Here is a 14,373-nt window from a genome sequence, read left to right on the forward strand (position 1 = left end):
TGAGGGAAAAAAAATCATACGCTAAAAGTCAAACACCTACTAGAACATATTTTATTACAAAAAATATTTTTGTCATGATTTGTGTTTGCATAGTGTATACAGAGGGGATTCAACCACTAAAAAGTAAGTTCTTAGTCGCTTGCCTCCCATGCCCAGCAACTGCAGGGAATGCTGTCGATAGACAGCCTGGTGGAGGCTGCGCTCCTTGCCACGATGTGCAGCGTTGGCCAAAGCTGTGCCCCACTAGGTGCCTGCACTGGGCGCAAGTGCCCTAAGCACCTCTGCCTGCCGCTGCTGCCTTTGCCACCACCTGAGGGTATGCATGCCACTGGGGGGAATGTGTGGGAGGTCCCCACAGCCCACCCTCCCTCACACCCACATGCTGCCCACCTAAGCTCCATGCTGCTGCTGCTGCTACCTGGGAGTGGGCCCTGCCCCTGCCCCCCAACACTTCCCTAGCTGCTCTCCAGAGCAAGCGGGAGGCTGCGGAAGCGGAGCTGGTGAGGGCTGCATGGGTAGATCCACCCCCTGACAGTTGCCCCACCCCCATGGTCACAGCAGCCTCGCCCAAAAGCTGCGTGCTGGCCGGGCTGGGTCCTTCTGCCCATGAAGGTGAGAGCAAGGGGCATGAGGGTATCTTTGGGGGGGAGGGTGTACATATAGGCGCCTCTCTCCCACCCTCACAGGCAGAAGGGCTGGGTAGGGTGCAATTCCTTGGGGATGCTGCAGGCCAGATGAAAATGATTGGCCAAATCCAGCCCGCAGCCCATGGTTTGCCCACCCTTGCTTTAAAAGCGAAGTAGATTCAGATTAAGGCTCAGGAGAAAAAAAAAACTTCCTAACTGGAGGAATGGAACAAGCTGCCCAGGGAAGCCAGGGCATCCTCTTTATCCGAGTGTTGCAAAAGGCTGAACAGTTATTTCTCTGGGATGGTGTAAGAATGCTGCAGGGAGTTGGGAGTATGATGTTACTGTCCTTGTGCTCTGGATAGGGAACTTAGGCAGTTCATTTGCAGTTGTGAAATCCATTCCTGGCAGATGCCTGAGCAAACGAACAGGTTACTGCAAGGTAAAGGTTGTGGGGCTTTACAGCATGGTACCTGCTCCACAGTGACTACTTGTGTGCACTCTCTGGCACCTTACACCTCTCCTCACTCCTCGTGGCACTTTGATCCACAAAGAAACCTAAGGCATGGGCACACAACAGTCAGGCCCACAGTTACAGCAGCACGCAAGCACACGCACAAGTATGGACAGAGATGCTACTGGCAGCAAATGAACATACATTTTAATAAAATCTCAAAAAACTGCTGCCAAATGCTTTTGTATTTCTCCGTTTACCTCATCTCTGCTAGTTTGTAAAATACTTGCCAGTGGGAATATTTTCTCTGTCTACTAAATACATATTTACTGTTGTACACGTATACTTGTTTACCCAGGGTCGAGGCCTCATATGTGGCTGAGACCATGAATATTGCTAAAAATCAAGAGTCAGATGCTCACTACTACGTTCCATGATATCTATACAGCTATCCATAGGGGCAGGGGGTACAATGGTGCCCTGATTCAATGAAAATAAATAGGATAATTGAAATAGAGTCCTCATGGCATGGGAGTGATCCACAGTTGCCCATAGGAAGACAGATTCAAACAACTGGGACTGTTCAGTTCAGAGAAGCCTGGGAATGGTGGGTATTATAGAAGTATATTAAACAACTAATAGTGCAGAGAAAGTAAATCAGGAGCACCTTTATAGCACATAGGAACAACCCACAAAATGGAAAGGCAATACATTTCAAACTGATTAAAGGATTCGGACATACAGGCATAATTCATGGCTTATAGAACTCATTGCTGCAATGAGGCCAAAGGCTTAGCAGTATTTAAAAGAAAAAAAATAAGTGACTAAACACAGTCTTGAGCATTTTCATAGCAACATTAGGCAGAATAAAAAAGCTAAAAGACCTAAACCTTTCTGCTCAGGACAGAAGACAACTTGTAACAGAGGAAGTTAGGAAGATACTTCCTCCATAGGCAGATTATAACAGTCGCTTACTTCAGGGTCCTTGTATCTTGGTCCGAAGCATCTGCAAATAGCCTTTGGTAGTGTCAAGAGACTGCACTAGACAGTTTTTTAGGTCTTATCTGATGCTCTGGTTTACATGCTGCTAAAGTCCAATGCGTGCAATAGTACATCATCATCTTTCAGGTCTACTCTATTTCAATTACTGTTTCCTCTTCCTAGTTGCATAGGTACTTTACTTCCAACGCCTTTTGTAGCCTCCTCATCCCCTTTTTGGGTATTGTTTCATCACTGCTTGCTCAGGAGTTTTTTGGGGCTGCCTATTCAGCTTGCCATGCCTGCATTTTATGAACAGCTTCCCAAATGCAACACAAAATTAAGATTCGCCCAGAAACACACCCTCCCTGTTGTGTTACTGTAAAGACCTCACCACCTCTTGTGTCTAAATGGCCTTTTCTTAGCGTTATGTAAAATACACACACACACACACACACACACTTACTGTATCCAGCCTCAAGCAGACCCACTTACACTCAACTCCATCCACCCTCCACCCCCCTTCAGGGAGCATGCGCATGAAGTAAAACACAGGGTCAGACCCTTTGTTTGCAGACCCCTGAGGGCAGAGAACTTGGTTGGAAAGCCCCACACTCTAGCCACACGCTTCTCAGTTAAATACTGGACATCACAGATTTAAGACCAGAAGAGAACGCTATGGTTATCTAGTACATCAACCCTGCAAAAACGCTGGCTGTAACACCGCCCAGTAACTCCTACACCAAGCCCCTAATTTTGTTTGAGCAGAGCATATTATATAGAAAGACATGAAGACAGAGTAAAAAATGGCAAGGGATGGAGATGCTACCACCTCTCTAAGTTAAAGTTGTTTCTGTGGCTAAGTACTCCCATAGTGAAATTGTTCCTGAATCCATTTGGAATTTGGATAGCTTCAGTATCCCACAGATACTTCAAAGACCATCATCTACTGTGGGCTTTCTAGGTCCCTCCAGGTCTGTCTTAGCATCACTGCATTCCACACTGGACTCCCCACTTGTAAGTGTGGCCTCTTTGGTTCTTCACACATGGCTTCGCATTTGGCTCTGTTGAATCTCAATAACAATCTCAACTAGAACTAAACTTGAGTTGTATAACTAAATCCTGTTCTCAGACCTCATTTTCTAATGTCTGCAGCATGACGTTGGTCTCCAGGACTAATGTTTGGAGTGGTGGATGCAGCAGGCATTCTTCACCTACATAACGTCCTTTTCTTTTTCTTCCTCCAATATAAAGTTAGTGTGAGTCTAGTCTTGACAGTGTGCTCTGCTAACAGAATTTATCCCTTGAAAATTAAACACCAATCACCCTCTAACAAAACTAAGTACAATTTGCTTCCATCATGATGGTCAACGTTACCTAGCTGTCTTACAGACTGGAGGGACTAGGTCAAAAGCATTTTTGCAAATGTGAAGAAAGTCACTTTGCCAACAACAGGTGCAACTTCACAAGTCTCCCTTGTTCAGGAGCATGCTTCAACTGTTCATTGTTGAGAAAGTCCAAAAGATACTACATGCATGCAACATGATATCCAGAGACCACTCCAAAAATATCCGATTTATTTTGGTACAGCCCTTCCTACCTAGTGACATGATTGCTATGACTAAGGCATTTAAAACAGCATTATTAAGCAAGCACAGGCCTATTTTTATAATTTACATTTACTGGCCTCCTAGCTATCTGAGCATCTTGAATTTTTCTGATCTGCTTTTAGATTTCTAGTGGTCTCTAAGCTGCTGTCGGGATGTTATTACTGGGATAGGAAAACCAAAGAGAAAATATTTGAAGGTTGGCCATATCTTGAGCATGATGTATTCAACATTCAGAAGAAAAGGCTTATTTTGAAGCTGGATGAGTAACAGGTAGAAATAGCACATCACTTGCATAATGCATTCTAACAAATTAATAGCAATTAATTACTCCAAGAATACCCAAGACTTAGAGTGGCTATAAACAAGAAAAGGGCTCTAGAAATCCTATGTTTATGGCCTTACTTGACACAGGATATGTACTCCAGTCTCCTAAATTTACAGGTCAGAAAGATTGCAGCTATGCTGCCAGCACTCAGAGAAATCAGAAAGCCAAGGCAGACTACTGCTAATGATCAGGCCTTAGCCAACAGCTCTGTGATCCATGAGGCAAAATAGAAGCCTGATCACATCCCCTGCCTGTATTAATCAGTGCTCAGCAAACTAATAAATTACTTGCGTCATCAAGACAAGATGTAACTCGAGATGCAGCCAGTCTACTTGTTAAAAATCCCTCTCAGTAGGTCCTTTTCTCACCATCCATGATGGCTAGAGAGATACCAAGACAACCCTTTGAGACACTCTAGACTAAGGCAGTCTCCCTATGCTTCACAAAGGGTGTTTGTGCCCGAAAGCTTGCAAAGAACTTTTCCAAACATTTAGTTGGTCTAATACAAGATATCACATCCACCCAAAGAACTATGCCTGCCTTGAGACTAAGGACACACATACACATCTCTCCGTTAGCTAGCAGTCTAATGAAAATGCTAGTGGTATTAAAGTTGCATGAAAATTTCACTTTAAATGTCTGTTCCTTAACAGGAGTTATATAAAAATACAATGACCCTTTCAAATGCATGCAATAAAAAAAAAAAAAAAACAGCTAAAGAAACAGGAAAGCCCACTGTCAAAATACTATTGTTTGTGACAAAGAAAACATTGCTCAGCATTAAATAAGGGAGAGAAGCTGAAACAAGTGCTCTATATTAGAAGTCTTTTTTTAAAATCAAACATAGGTTTGAGTGTAGTCTATCAGTAGATATTTACTGCAGGTTTGTCTAGTAATGAATAACACTTACCTTGAAACAATATGAAGGTTTCCTGCTGTGCCCCTTTAGCTGTTTCATTAGTCTGCTAATTAGCATTTGTTTTGCCAAGAACAAAGCCCTGGCTGTCAGCTTCCTCCCTTGTGGGAGGAGATGCTTCACTTCAGAAACTCCATTAGGTTCAGCTCTGAGCTCCCAAAGGTGCTCCTGAAGTTGGTAGTGTAGGTACAATGCACCAGTGGTGGCAGCAGCAGAGACTAGGTTAGACAAGGCTCCAGCATTTTGACCAGCTTCTGAACATGGTTAAACAAGTGCAGTGGTAAGAATGCAAGCCCGGAGCCCCTTGTTACAGGCTTGAAATTGATCAACACTCACATTTGCATTTTAGAGGATCTTAGGAAGCTTGGCATTTTTCCGAATGAGTGAAAGCACATCTAACGTTATCCCACTATACAGCTGGTCCAACAAAAGGTATCACCCCCAAAAAATCCTTACTTGTCAGTTCCTGGATGATCACAGTTTAGATCAACCCCAGTTACTTCTATCAATTTTGTAATCTTTAAAAAAAATCTGAGCAACGTCTTGTAACAAGACCTACGTTTCATAAATCCTGTTGACTAGCATTAGTCATAGTATCATCTTTTAATACTTTACTGTCTGCACAAGCTATCTGGCCTGGAGTTACCTGGCTCACCCCAACTACTCTTTTTAAATACTAGCACAACATTCATTTTTCCTAGTTCGCTTACATTTTCACAGCAACCCAAGATTTATTAAAAACCAGACCAAACCATTAGTTGTTCAATCCTTAGCCAAATCTTTGAATACTCACAATTTGACCCTTCTTGGCCATTCCTGCCAATTAAATAAATGCATCATGTTCAGATTGTGGAGTGTTTCAAATATTCAGCTTTTGAAAACATGTAAGAGACCATTTTATTTCACAAGAAGTTACTTACCACATTATCATCTTTTGAACAGATCTTAAGCACGTCATCTGGCCAGCAGATTATAAAAATGGATACTAAAACAAGAAGGCATCAATGACCAAGAGGAATGAATAGTTAATTTGTACATGGATAAGGGATAAGTAGCCTCCTGCATATGCAGAGCTACTGGTCACAAAGCCCGTTCTCAAGAACGGCGAGTGTTTGCTCTCGTTTCAAAGCAGTAATAGTTGAAGTCCTGCTGACATTTCCAGTCACATTCTTCCAGTATCAGGCTCTTGACTTCTACTGCATGGTCCTTGGATTGTGGCCACCACTCTAGGAAGGTTGCCTGTAAAGAGCTGGACCCCCTTTTGAACCTTGCTGTCTTTACATTCACTTTGTCTTCCATATTGTAAGAAAACTGATTTTTTACAGTATTCTGAACCTTTACCAGTCTGGGATGCAGGATGAAAAGGAAGAGCAAGTGAATGTCAGACAGACAATTAGAAAGTGAACTCTTCCTTCCCAGTACCTCTGTAAGTCACTAAATTAGCCTTAGAAAGGACTATGCTTTTGAGTATGTTCCACACTGTACGTTTTTTAAAATCAGTAAAAGATATTCCTTAATAAACTGGACGCGTGCATATGAAAGTCAGTCAGGTCACCTCTGTTTTGGTGTCTAGGCTGAAATCTTCGGTGTCTGTCAAGCCCACAAAGATTCTAGGTTACCAGGAAAGCAAAGGACAACGATTAGAGTCCTGAGAGGTAAAAATTTATTGAGTCATATCTGATCAGCATGTTATGATATGGTCACACCTCATACAGCTGACATTCTCATAGCCAAGAGAGGGATTTTTTTTTTTCCATTTAAAAATACATCTTTTCATCAGGAAGGAATTTTTTTTAAACAAACATTTTCATAGTAAGCAGGAATTAAAAACAATGGCTTTTTCAACATGAGAACAGGGCTGGTCAGCACTGGATCTCTTAGTGCTTTAGAGTCAGCTTTCAAGTTCTCCTTCTCCCCTTTCTTCTGTACACTTTTCACACCTATTACTGAAAAACACCACACAGAAGCCAAAACAAAATGCAGAAGGGAAATGAAGAGGTAGACATAACTACAACCATTGCACTGTTCTGCATGTTGTGCAGGACACCTTAGGATGCCCCAAGGAGTTGCATTTCTCTCTTACCTATTACAGCATTGCTTGTTAAAATATTAACAGCTTACAAAACTAAGAGTGACACTTAACTAAGTGCTACTGTATATATTCCAGGGCCACAGCATGGATGGCCCTGTCTCACTCTATATTGCTTTGCCTAGCTAGTTGTTTAAAATAGACTGCTCCATAAAAATCAAAAATGTACAAGATGGCAACAATCTTTTTAGGAACTCTCTGAATTCCCATCTTCATAGACCAGAGGCTGTCTGTCCATCGCTTGCTTAGGGCCCAGAGCTGTTATTTTACATGCCCCAACTCCCACTAACTTGAACAGAGATGAGATGCACAGAGATTTGCCTCTAGATGCTTTGAGCCAATTTCTGCTTTACTTTCAACAAATGTGATGGGAATTTTGCCAGAATAAGGGCCAGAAGTTGCTCTTCCCCTCACTACCCTCTCTTTTTAGTTCAAATTTAGCTTCTGACACAGAAAGATGAGACTCGTGTTCTTCCTGAGAGCTTTATGAGCAGCAACTACCTATACTTTTAATACTGAGAGACACTAACAATTTCCGTACTCACTAACTAAAAACAAAACTGCACTGTGAGCACAACCATGATTAAATTTTGCTACTTGGTGTTTTAAGGTAAGCACAAAAGACATTTAATACAACTTTGCCCTCCCCAAACAAACAGACAAAAACAAACAAACAAAATCATCTCACTGATTAAGAATTAGAAGCACATGAAAATCTTGAAAAAAAAATCAACTTTATTTTATCACATTAAAACAGAAAAACAAAACAAAATCACCTATGAGTCTTAGAAGAGAAAAATCTCTTTTGGTACCTATCTACATTTCTGAAAATTGGTCTTGGTTGCTGGAAGGATCTAGTTTAAAAAATAAGGAAGAAAGGAGTTCAGTAAAATAAATCCAAGTGTGACCAGACCTTTGCAAAATCACTAACAGTTTCTATGGGCTTCTGCATTAATTCTGACCACATACAAGAAAAATGTGGAAACACAGCAGGGAGTGGGGAAAATTCAGTGGCTAGAATAAACAATATGGCATCAAGAAAGCTAAATTTCAGTGTACAGTCACCCTCCACATCAGTTTGTAATAACATTAAGGGAAATTAACTCGTGTTGACACAACAGCTGTTTAATATATACTCATTTCATTACCCAGTGATAAAGAGGTGAACTGTAAAATGCATAGACTTTTTTCTTTTAGAGATGTTTTTTGTGTACCACAGCCATGTAGTCTAGTTTTACACAATAAAAATAAAAGCCATTCAAAACATTCATAAAGTATGCAGACCTTGCAACTACAGTATTTTTTTACTTTGCTGTTCCAATTGCTTTAAAAAAATTAAAGGCAAAAATTCTCAAAAAAGCAATTTTGCAAAATACTGTATAATTTCTTTTATATGGCTCCATTGTTTCCAAACAATACAGCATCTTCAATTGTACATTTTTTTTATTCCATTAAGATTGTATTACATTAGCACAAAGAAGGCATGTCCAAGTTAAAAACAAACAAACAAAAACCATCCCCGAGATCAGTTTTGTGATTTGGAAATCCCAGATTTAAGTACCTTTGGTCCCAACACTTTTATGCCAAGGTAAAGTGGACGGGTTTAATCTCTGCCACACAGTGTTTGGTATTTTTGTCATCTTCTACAAACAGATATAAAGGTTCACAGCATTCTGTGGCAATGACAGACCAAAATAAGAGAGAGATGCACACACACAACTATGTCCACACTGTTCTGTGAAATAGCAGTGACTAATGAACAGCACGATGTGTAGTCATATTTCAAGACTGAGTGAGATGCATCTTATTTTTTATAATTTATCTAAATAAGAGATTGATTTTTTTCCAGTGATGAAATTTCTTTTTTTTTTTTTAAAAAAAAAAAACAATAGGTAAGAGTCTTGATTTTTAAATATGATTAACACGACAAGCTCACTTGCAGGACAAGTTGCGACTGAAATATATTGTAGAACAGCAGGTAAGCTGGAAGAGAAAGAACTGGCACAAAAGGGAAGAAAGCAAAAAACAAGCATTTCCAGAATGTGTGAATGGGGCTAGCATACATCATTTTTAGTGGGATCCGAAGAGCAGCAACTCTTAACAGAGTTATATTGTTACAGGTTAAAAAACAGGTGGTGAACAATTGTAGAAGTTAACAGAACTGAAATGTGTTTTACATTACCCTGGCATACATCCAAGTTCATTTCTAACACACCTTTAAAGAAGTCCTTAGTTCTCTCCCATGACCCCAATCTCTGTAATTACATTTTCCATGGTTGTCTTCACCTCACATGTTTTTATTCATTCCTTCCCAATACTGCCCTTTGTGTCACCGAATTCAAAGTTGTATTAATTAGACAAAAACTTGGTGGGTGAATTTTATCATTATGTTCATTCAGATAATTTTTATACTGGGTGCAATTTTCCCCTTAGAGAATACAAATGTCAAGCAGAGGACCCCCTAGGTGGCTTGTAGCAAAAATGCTAACTACTACAGCTATAAACCTCAACTAGCCAACACATAGGTAACTGAGTTATAACTCATTTCTCCTACATGTATTTTATGTTTTTCCCTTATTAAAATGATTTTATCGCTCTTTATTATTCTCCATTATAAACCAGCACTATGTTCGTGACAAAAAAAAATCCATTCCAAGTTCCTAACGTGGAAACTAGCTCCTTTCCATGATCACCTAAATTCAACTCTATGGAGACTTGATGACCTACACTCTTCACATTTTCCAGTGCAGGTAGTAGAGAAGCAATCTAACGCAATTTAGTCTCCACATACAATCAGTGCTTTCATATAACGGTTTTGCAGTATTAAAAAAACCCCAAACAAATTGAAAGACAAAAACAAACCCAAAGGTACGAGATAAGTCAAAGGGTCACCTTACCACATAATCACATATTGCTGTTATTTCGTTAGGCAGCACATCAGTACTTATTACAGGCCATTGGAAACAATACTGCATTTGAAAAGCATATACCCTGGCATGTTTATTGGGTTTATAAAGCAAATATTCTGATGCAGGCTTCTGTTGCGCAACAAAACCTCTTTTTTTTTTTATATCAGCCCTTCCCCTCCTAATTAAGAAACAATATAAACTGGAATGCCAAGTAGTTCCAGTCATCCCACGTTAGGAAGAAAGACACAGAAAACATTCTGCAGCTTGTTTCCAGAATCCAGTACACTCAAGTTTAGAGCAGCTTGTTTGCACCCTAGTATCAGGGGATTGGTACTGGACTGCAACGTCTGCCTGCAATACAGCAGAGAAAACAATCTACACCCAAAGTAACAAACCTCACCAATTGGCAGAATCAACGGGTACACATGTTCACAGCCCAAACTGGCCTCCCTTTGCGTACCTCACATTAAGATTAAAATTAATTTTACAATGGAATTCAGCTGTATTTTGTCAAGAAGATGGATTTAGAAATAGTTTCTTACATTAAACATCAAGCTAAATAATAACACTGTCTTCTGCATTTCACCTGCAATGGTATCATAACACTCAATGAGGTATTTCAGTTGTTCTTTTATTAACCATCTTCTTATTAATATCCACACTGTTACCTTATGATGAAACCACTTTTTTGGCATATTTAATTAGGATACTTTTTCCATTAAACTAGGGAAAATTCTCATCATTTCATATTTTGGTATGCTTCCCCCCCCCCCCCAAGGAAAATATTCAGATATCTTATATTTTTGTCTTGTATACTACTCAAACTGGTTCTTGTAATGACAAGGGGGATCAAAGGGGAAACTATACTGCTAACTCAACACAGACAACTACAGTTGGCTTAGTTTGCGCTCAATAAAATTACAATCCAAAGACAATATGCCATAATTATACATAAAATCCTGGCTACATGGCCTATACTCAAACAGGTATTTCATTCTAGAAATGGATCTTTTCTACCTGTGTAATCAAGTGAGGCCAACCTGCTGGAAATAAGAACTTATAGTACTGACTGCCTTTCAACAGCATGGTTAACCAGACATCTGAAAATGGTTCGAGTCCAGTTTGCCTCTGACTAATTAATTCTCCTTCCACTGAAGCTAATACTTTTCAGCACAGGGGCAGGCTTAATATAGCCCTCTGTACAGTTACTGAGATCACGTTCTGTCACAGTCCATTGAATATCTTCCTGGCTTTATGCAAGCCATCAGATATCTTTTTAAGAAACTAGTTTCCTTCCATTTTTCCAAAGCAAAATATGAATCTGACTGGCATTGATTTGTTTACACTGTCCCACAAATACATTTAGTGCTGTTGCAACAAATGGGGGAAAAGGCCTCCGTAAGCTATCAAAAAGTCACATTTGCCAGTTTGTGATATACAACAAATTGGAGCAAGGAAGAAAGACGGTGGGGAAGGGAGGACAGACTGAAAAGCCTCAGGGACACCAGCACGCTTTCAGGAACAGGTAGCACTCTTTACAATTCCAATCTGTTGCAGATAAAGCTCCCCCCACCCCAGCTATATGCTTTTCCTTCACTGTATTTTAATCTTTAAAAGTGCATTTTGCAGAAAAGATCATTCTTAATGTATGAAACATTCTAAACACAAGAGGGAAAGAAATCAAGTGACCTGACATCGTCCCTGCCAAGAAGGGATACAACTAGTGTACAGAAATCACAGGTCTGATGGATAACCCAGGGCAAGGGATAGGCTGATTTGTCAAAGGTGAATTATTTTTAAATGTATTACATACTGCTTTTCTGAGCACTGTTTTCTCCACCACAAACCTCTCTTGCATGTTTGCAGGAAGAGTGTGTCTAATACAACAATGGCTGACAGGAGAGCAGTTAAGTTACCATAACTAGCTCTGCAGACTACATGTGATTCCAGCTCACCTGTGATAAGCTTTTGTGTCAATGAGGGATTCTCTACCACACACTTTGTTGTACAGACTACGGGAGAGAGTTGCTGAATTTTCTGCGCTTTAACTACAATGTCAAGTAATACCTGTGGTGACAGAGCTTCTTGTTGCAGACATTCCTCTATGTGGCTGTATGATTGCACCTCTTGTCCAAATGTCAAATTTGCTTAAGTGTGTCTAGGGATGTTCCCCCCCTTTAAAAATACAGAGTTCTTAAAATACTTCATCAGGTCACTATATTACTGACTCTCACTTTAGTGGAGTTTAGAGCGTCCATTGAGAGGGGTAAAAAGCCATACAGTATTTTCCTTGACTCTTGAATATTCACATTTGCACGTCACGTGATGCTCATTTGCCAGAGCCTGGTTTCTCAGTGTCCTCAGGTCCCATTCAACTTCTAAAATAGGCAATGATAAAAATACCGAAGGATGCAGTACCACATACCACCCGACAAAAATGCAAGGGACTGAATGCCAACCAACCACAAGTTGTTCAGGGTCATCTCCCGGGAAACAGCTGTTTGACCCTGTAGGGGAGGAAATGCTCCTAAAGGAAAGAAAAATCATTGTTAATCCTGTTGCAGTAGGACCTGTTTGAGTATATTCTTTTTAGCTATGCTGCCTATATGGATAGTGATAGATATTAGGGCTGTACGAAGCTTTGGTCCCTTATTCGATTCAGTGGAGATTTAGCCCGATTCAGCGGCCAAATCTCTGAATCCGAATCAAATCAGAGGACCCTTTAATTTTTCTGAATCTATTCAGAGAGATTTGGACAGATTTGGTGATTCGGGCATAGATACAGCTTTAAATGTTTTTTCTACATACCTCTAGGTAGCAGGGGCTCTGAACGCTGTAGTGCTGGAGCAGATGCAGCATCCCACAAAAGCACGGGGGCTCCCCAGCGCGCTTGGCAGCAGACCTGGAACTGGACCAGAAGCACTTCCAGGTCCACCAAGGAGTATGTTAGGGGGTTCCCCTGCACTCCCCTGGCTTGGGGACTGGTGTCTCCTGGGTCTGGGGGGGCACCCAGGGTCCCCCTGTAGCCAACTGCCAGGCCAGGGGGGCCCCCCCAGTGCGCTCCCCAGTAGACCTGATCTGATCCATTTCCAGGTTTGCTGCTGAGCACGCTGGGGAGCCCGCCATGCTGCTGTGGGATGCTCCATCCACCCCAGCACCGCCCCGATCATGAGCCACGCTGCTACCTCAAGGTATGTAGGAAAAAAAAAAAACTTTTAAAGTTGTGCCTAGGTCTGAATCACTGATTTGCCAAATCAGCATTGAATCATAGAATCATAGAAGTAGGGTCGGAAGGGACCTTGTAGATCTTCAAGTCCGACCCCCCGTCAGATTTGGATTTGGCCAAATCGAATTGGGGACAGTGATCCCAATCAATGGATCAGAGCATTGTCCCTGATTTGGGCTGAATCCAAGTAGAATACGGCCCATTTCGCACACCCCTAATGGGTACGTGTAACTGATCGATTTGCTTGCTTTACATGGGTGATTTTTCAGAACACTATTTCCATTAGCACCAAATATTTATTTTTGAAAAAGGGAAAAAAGTTAAATACATTTCCAGACTGAGAGAAATAAGTTCTATTTCACTTGGCTGCAAACTTTAACACAGGATATAAAACATTCAGATATTCCTTGCTTGGGTGCATTTAGCTCTTGCATAGGTCTCTTATTGTTTACTGTTTACTATTGCGCATTTTGAATAAGATTAAATTTCTGTAACAGCATTAGATCCAGCAGAATGCATATGGATTCTGCATACCTGCTGTGCAAGGATTTTATACACACATTTCCCAAGGAGGAGAAGTTTCCAACAGAAAGAATATAACAGCCATAAAAATCACACCACCATATTAAAAGATTTCAGCAACTTCATGTTTTGCTGAATGTGTGAGCATTCATACTGCAGAGCAGCAATGCACATATACCCCTAACATTTCTCAAGGTCTCTCACAATACATTTCAATGCACTGCTCGGTTATGTGTTAGACTCTTTAAATCAGACAGACCGACCAACACTACAATTTGTTGTCCAATGAATGTTCTTTGAACATTCAATTTTGAAGGGCTATTTGTTATAGCAAGGGATGACTGATGTGATAAAACTTCATCTTCTCCAATTTCACCTCCTCCAGGATTTACTAACTTACATGAGTAATCAGTTTAAATCATGCTGGCAAAAACAGGAAGTGTTCCTTGCACGAGTGACTGCAAAGGAAGCCTTCTGGTCCTCCAAATCCAGAATTGATGGGGCATTAAGAATCCAGGACAGAAAACAGTCCAGATTACTGGGTAAGAAATGTATTTTATTAGGGTCCATTTATGTAGACCTCTTCTGTATTTGTTAGCCTGACATCAGAATACAATATCATGGGAGTCAAGTGCCAAAACAGGGAAGCAAGCCCCTAAATACATTTGGGGATCGGGGCCTCTGACTTCCTTTTTTTTTTTTTTTTTTTTTTTTTAAA

At 40.7% G+C, this 14,373-nt stretch overlaps 1 protein-coding gene across 2 annotated transcripts in view; it reads right to left on the reverse strand.

The window, feature by feature from the left end:
• Positions 1-12,201: 12,201 nt before the first annotated feature.
• LPGAT1 (lysophosphatidylglycerol acyltransferase 1) overlaps positions 12,202-14,373 on the reverse strand; it is a 131,502-nt gene continuing 129,330 nt past the window's right edge. For both annotated transcript variants that reach the window (XM_019516424.1, XM_019516425.1), the window contains exon 7: positions 12,202-12,434. In XM_019516424.1, the coding sequence (XP_019371969.1) occupies positions 12,286-12,434 (149 nt within the window). In that variant the 3' untranslated portion in view covers positions 12,202-12,285. The remainder of the gene's footprint in view (positions 12,435-14,373) is intronic.

This window comes from Gavialis gangeticus, unplaced genomic scaffold (assembly GCF_001723915.1).
Source record: "Gavialis gangeticus isolate Ggan-Ray unplaced genomic scaffold, GavGan_comp1, whole genome shotgun sequence".
NCBI lineage: Eukaryota > Metazoa > Chordata > Crocodylia > Gavialidae > Gavialis > Gavialis gangeticus.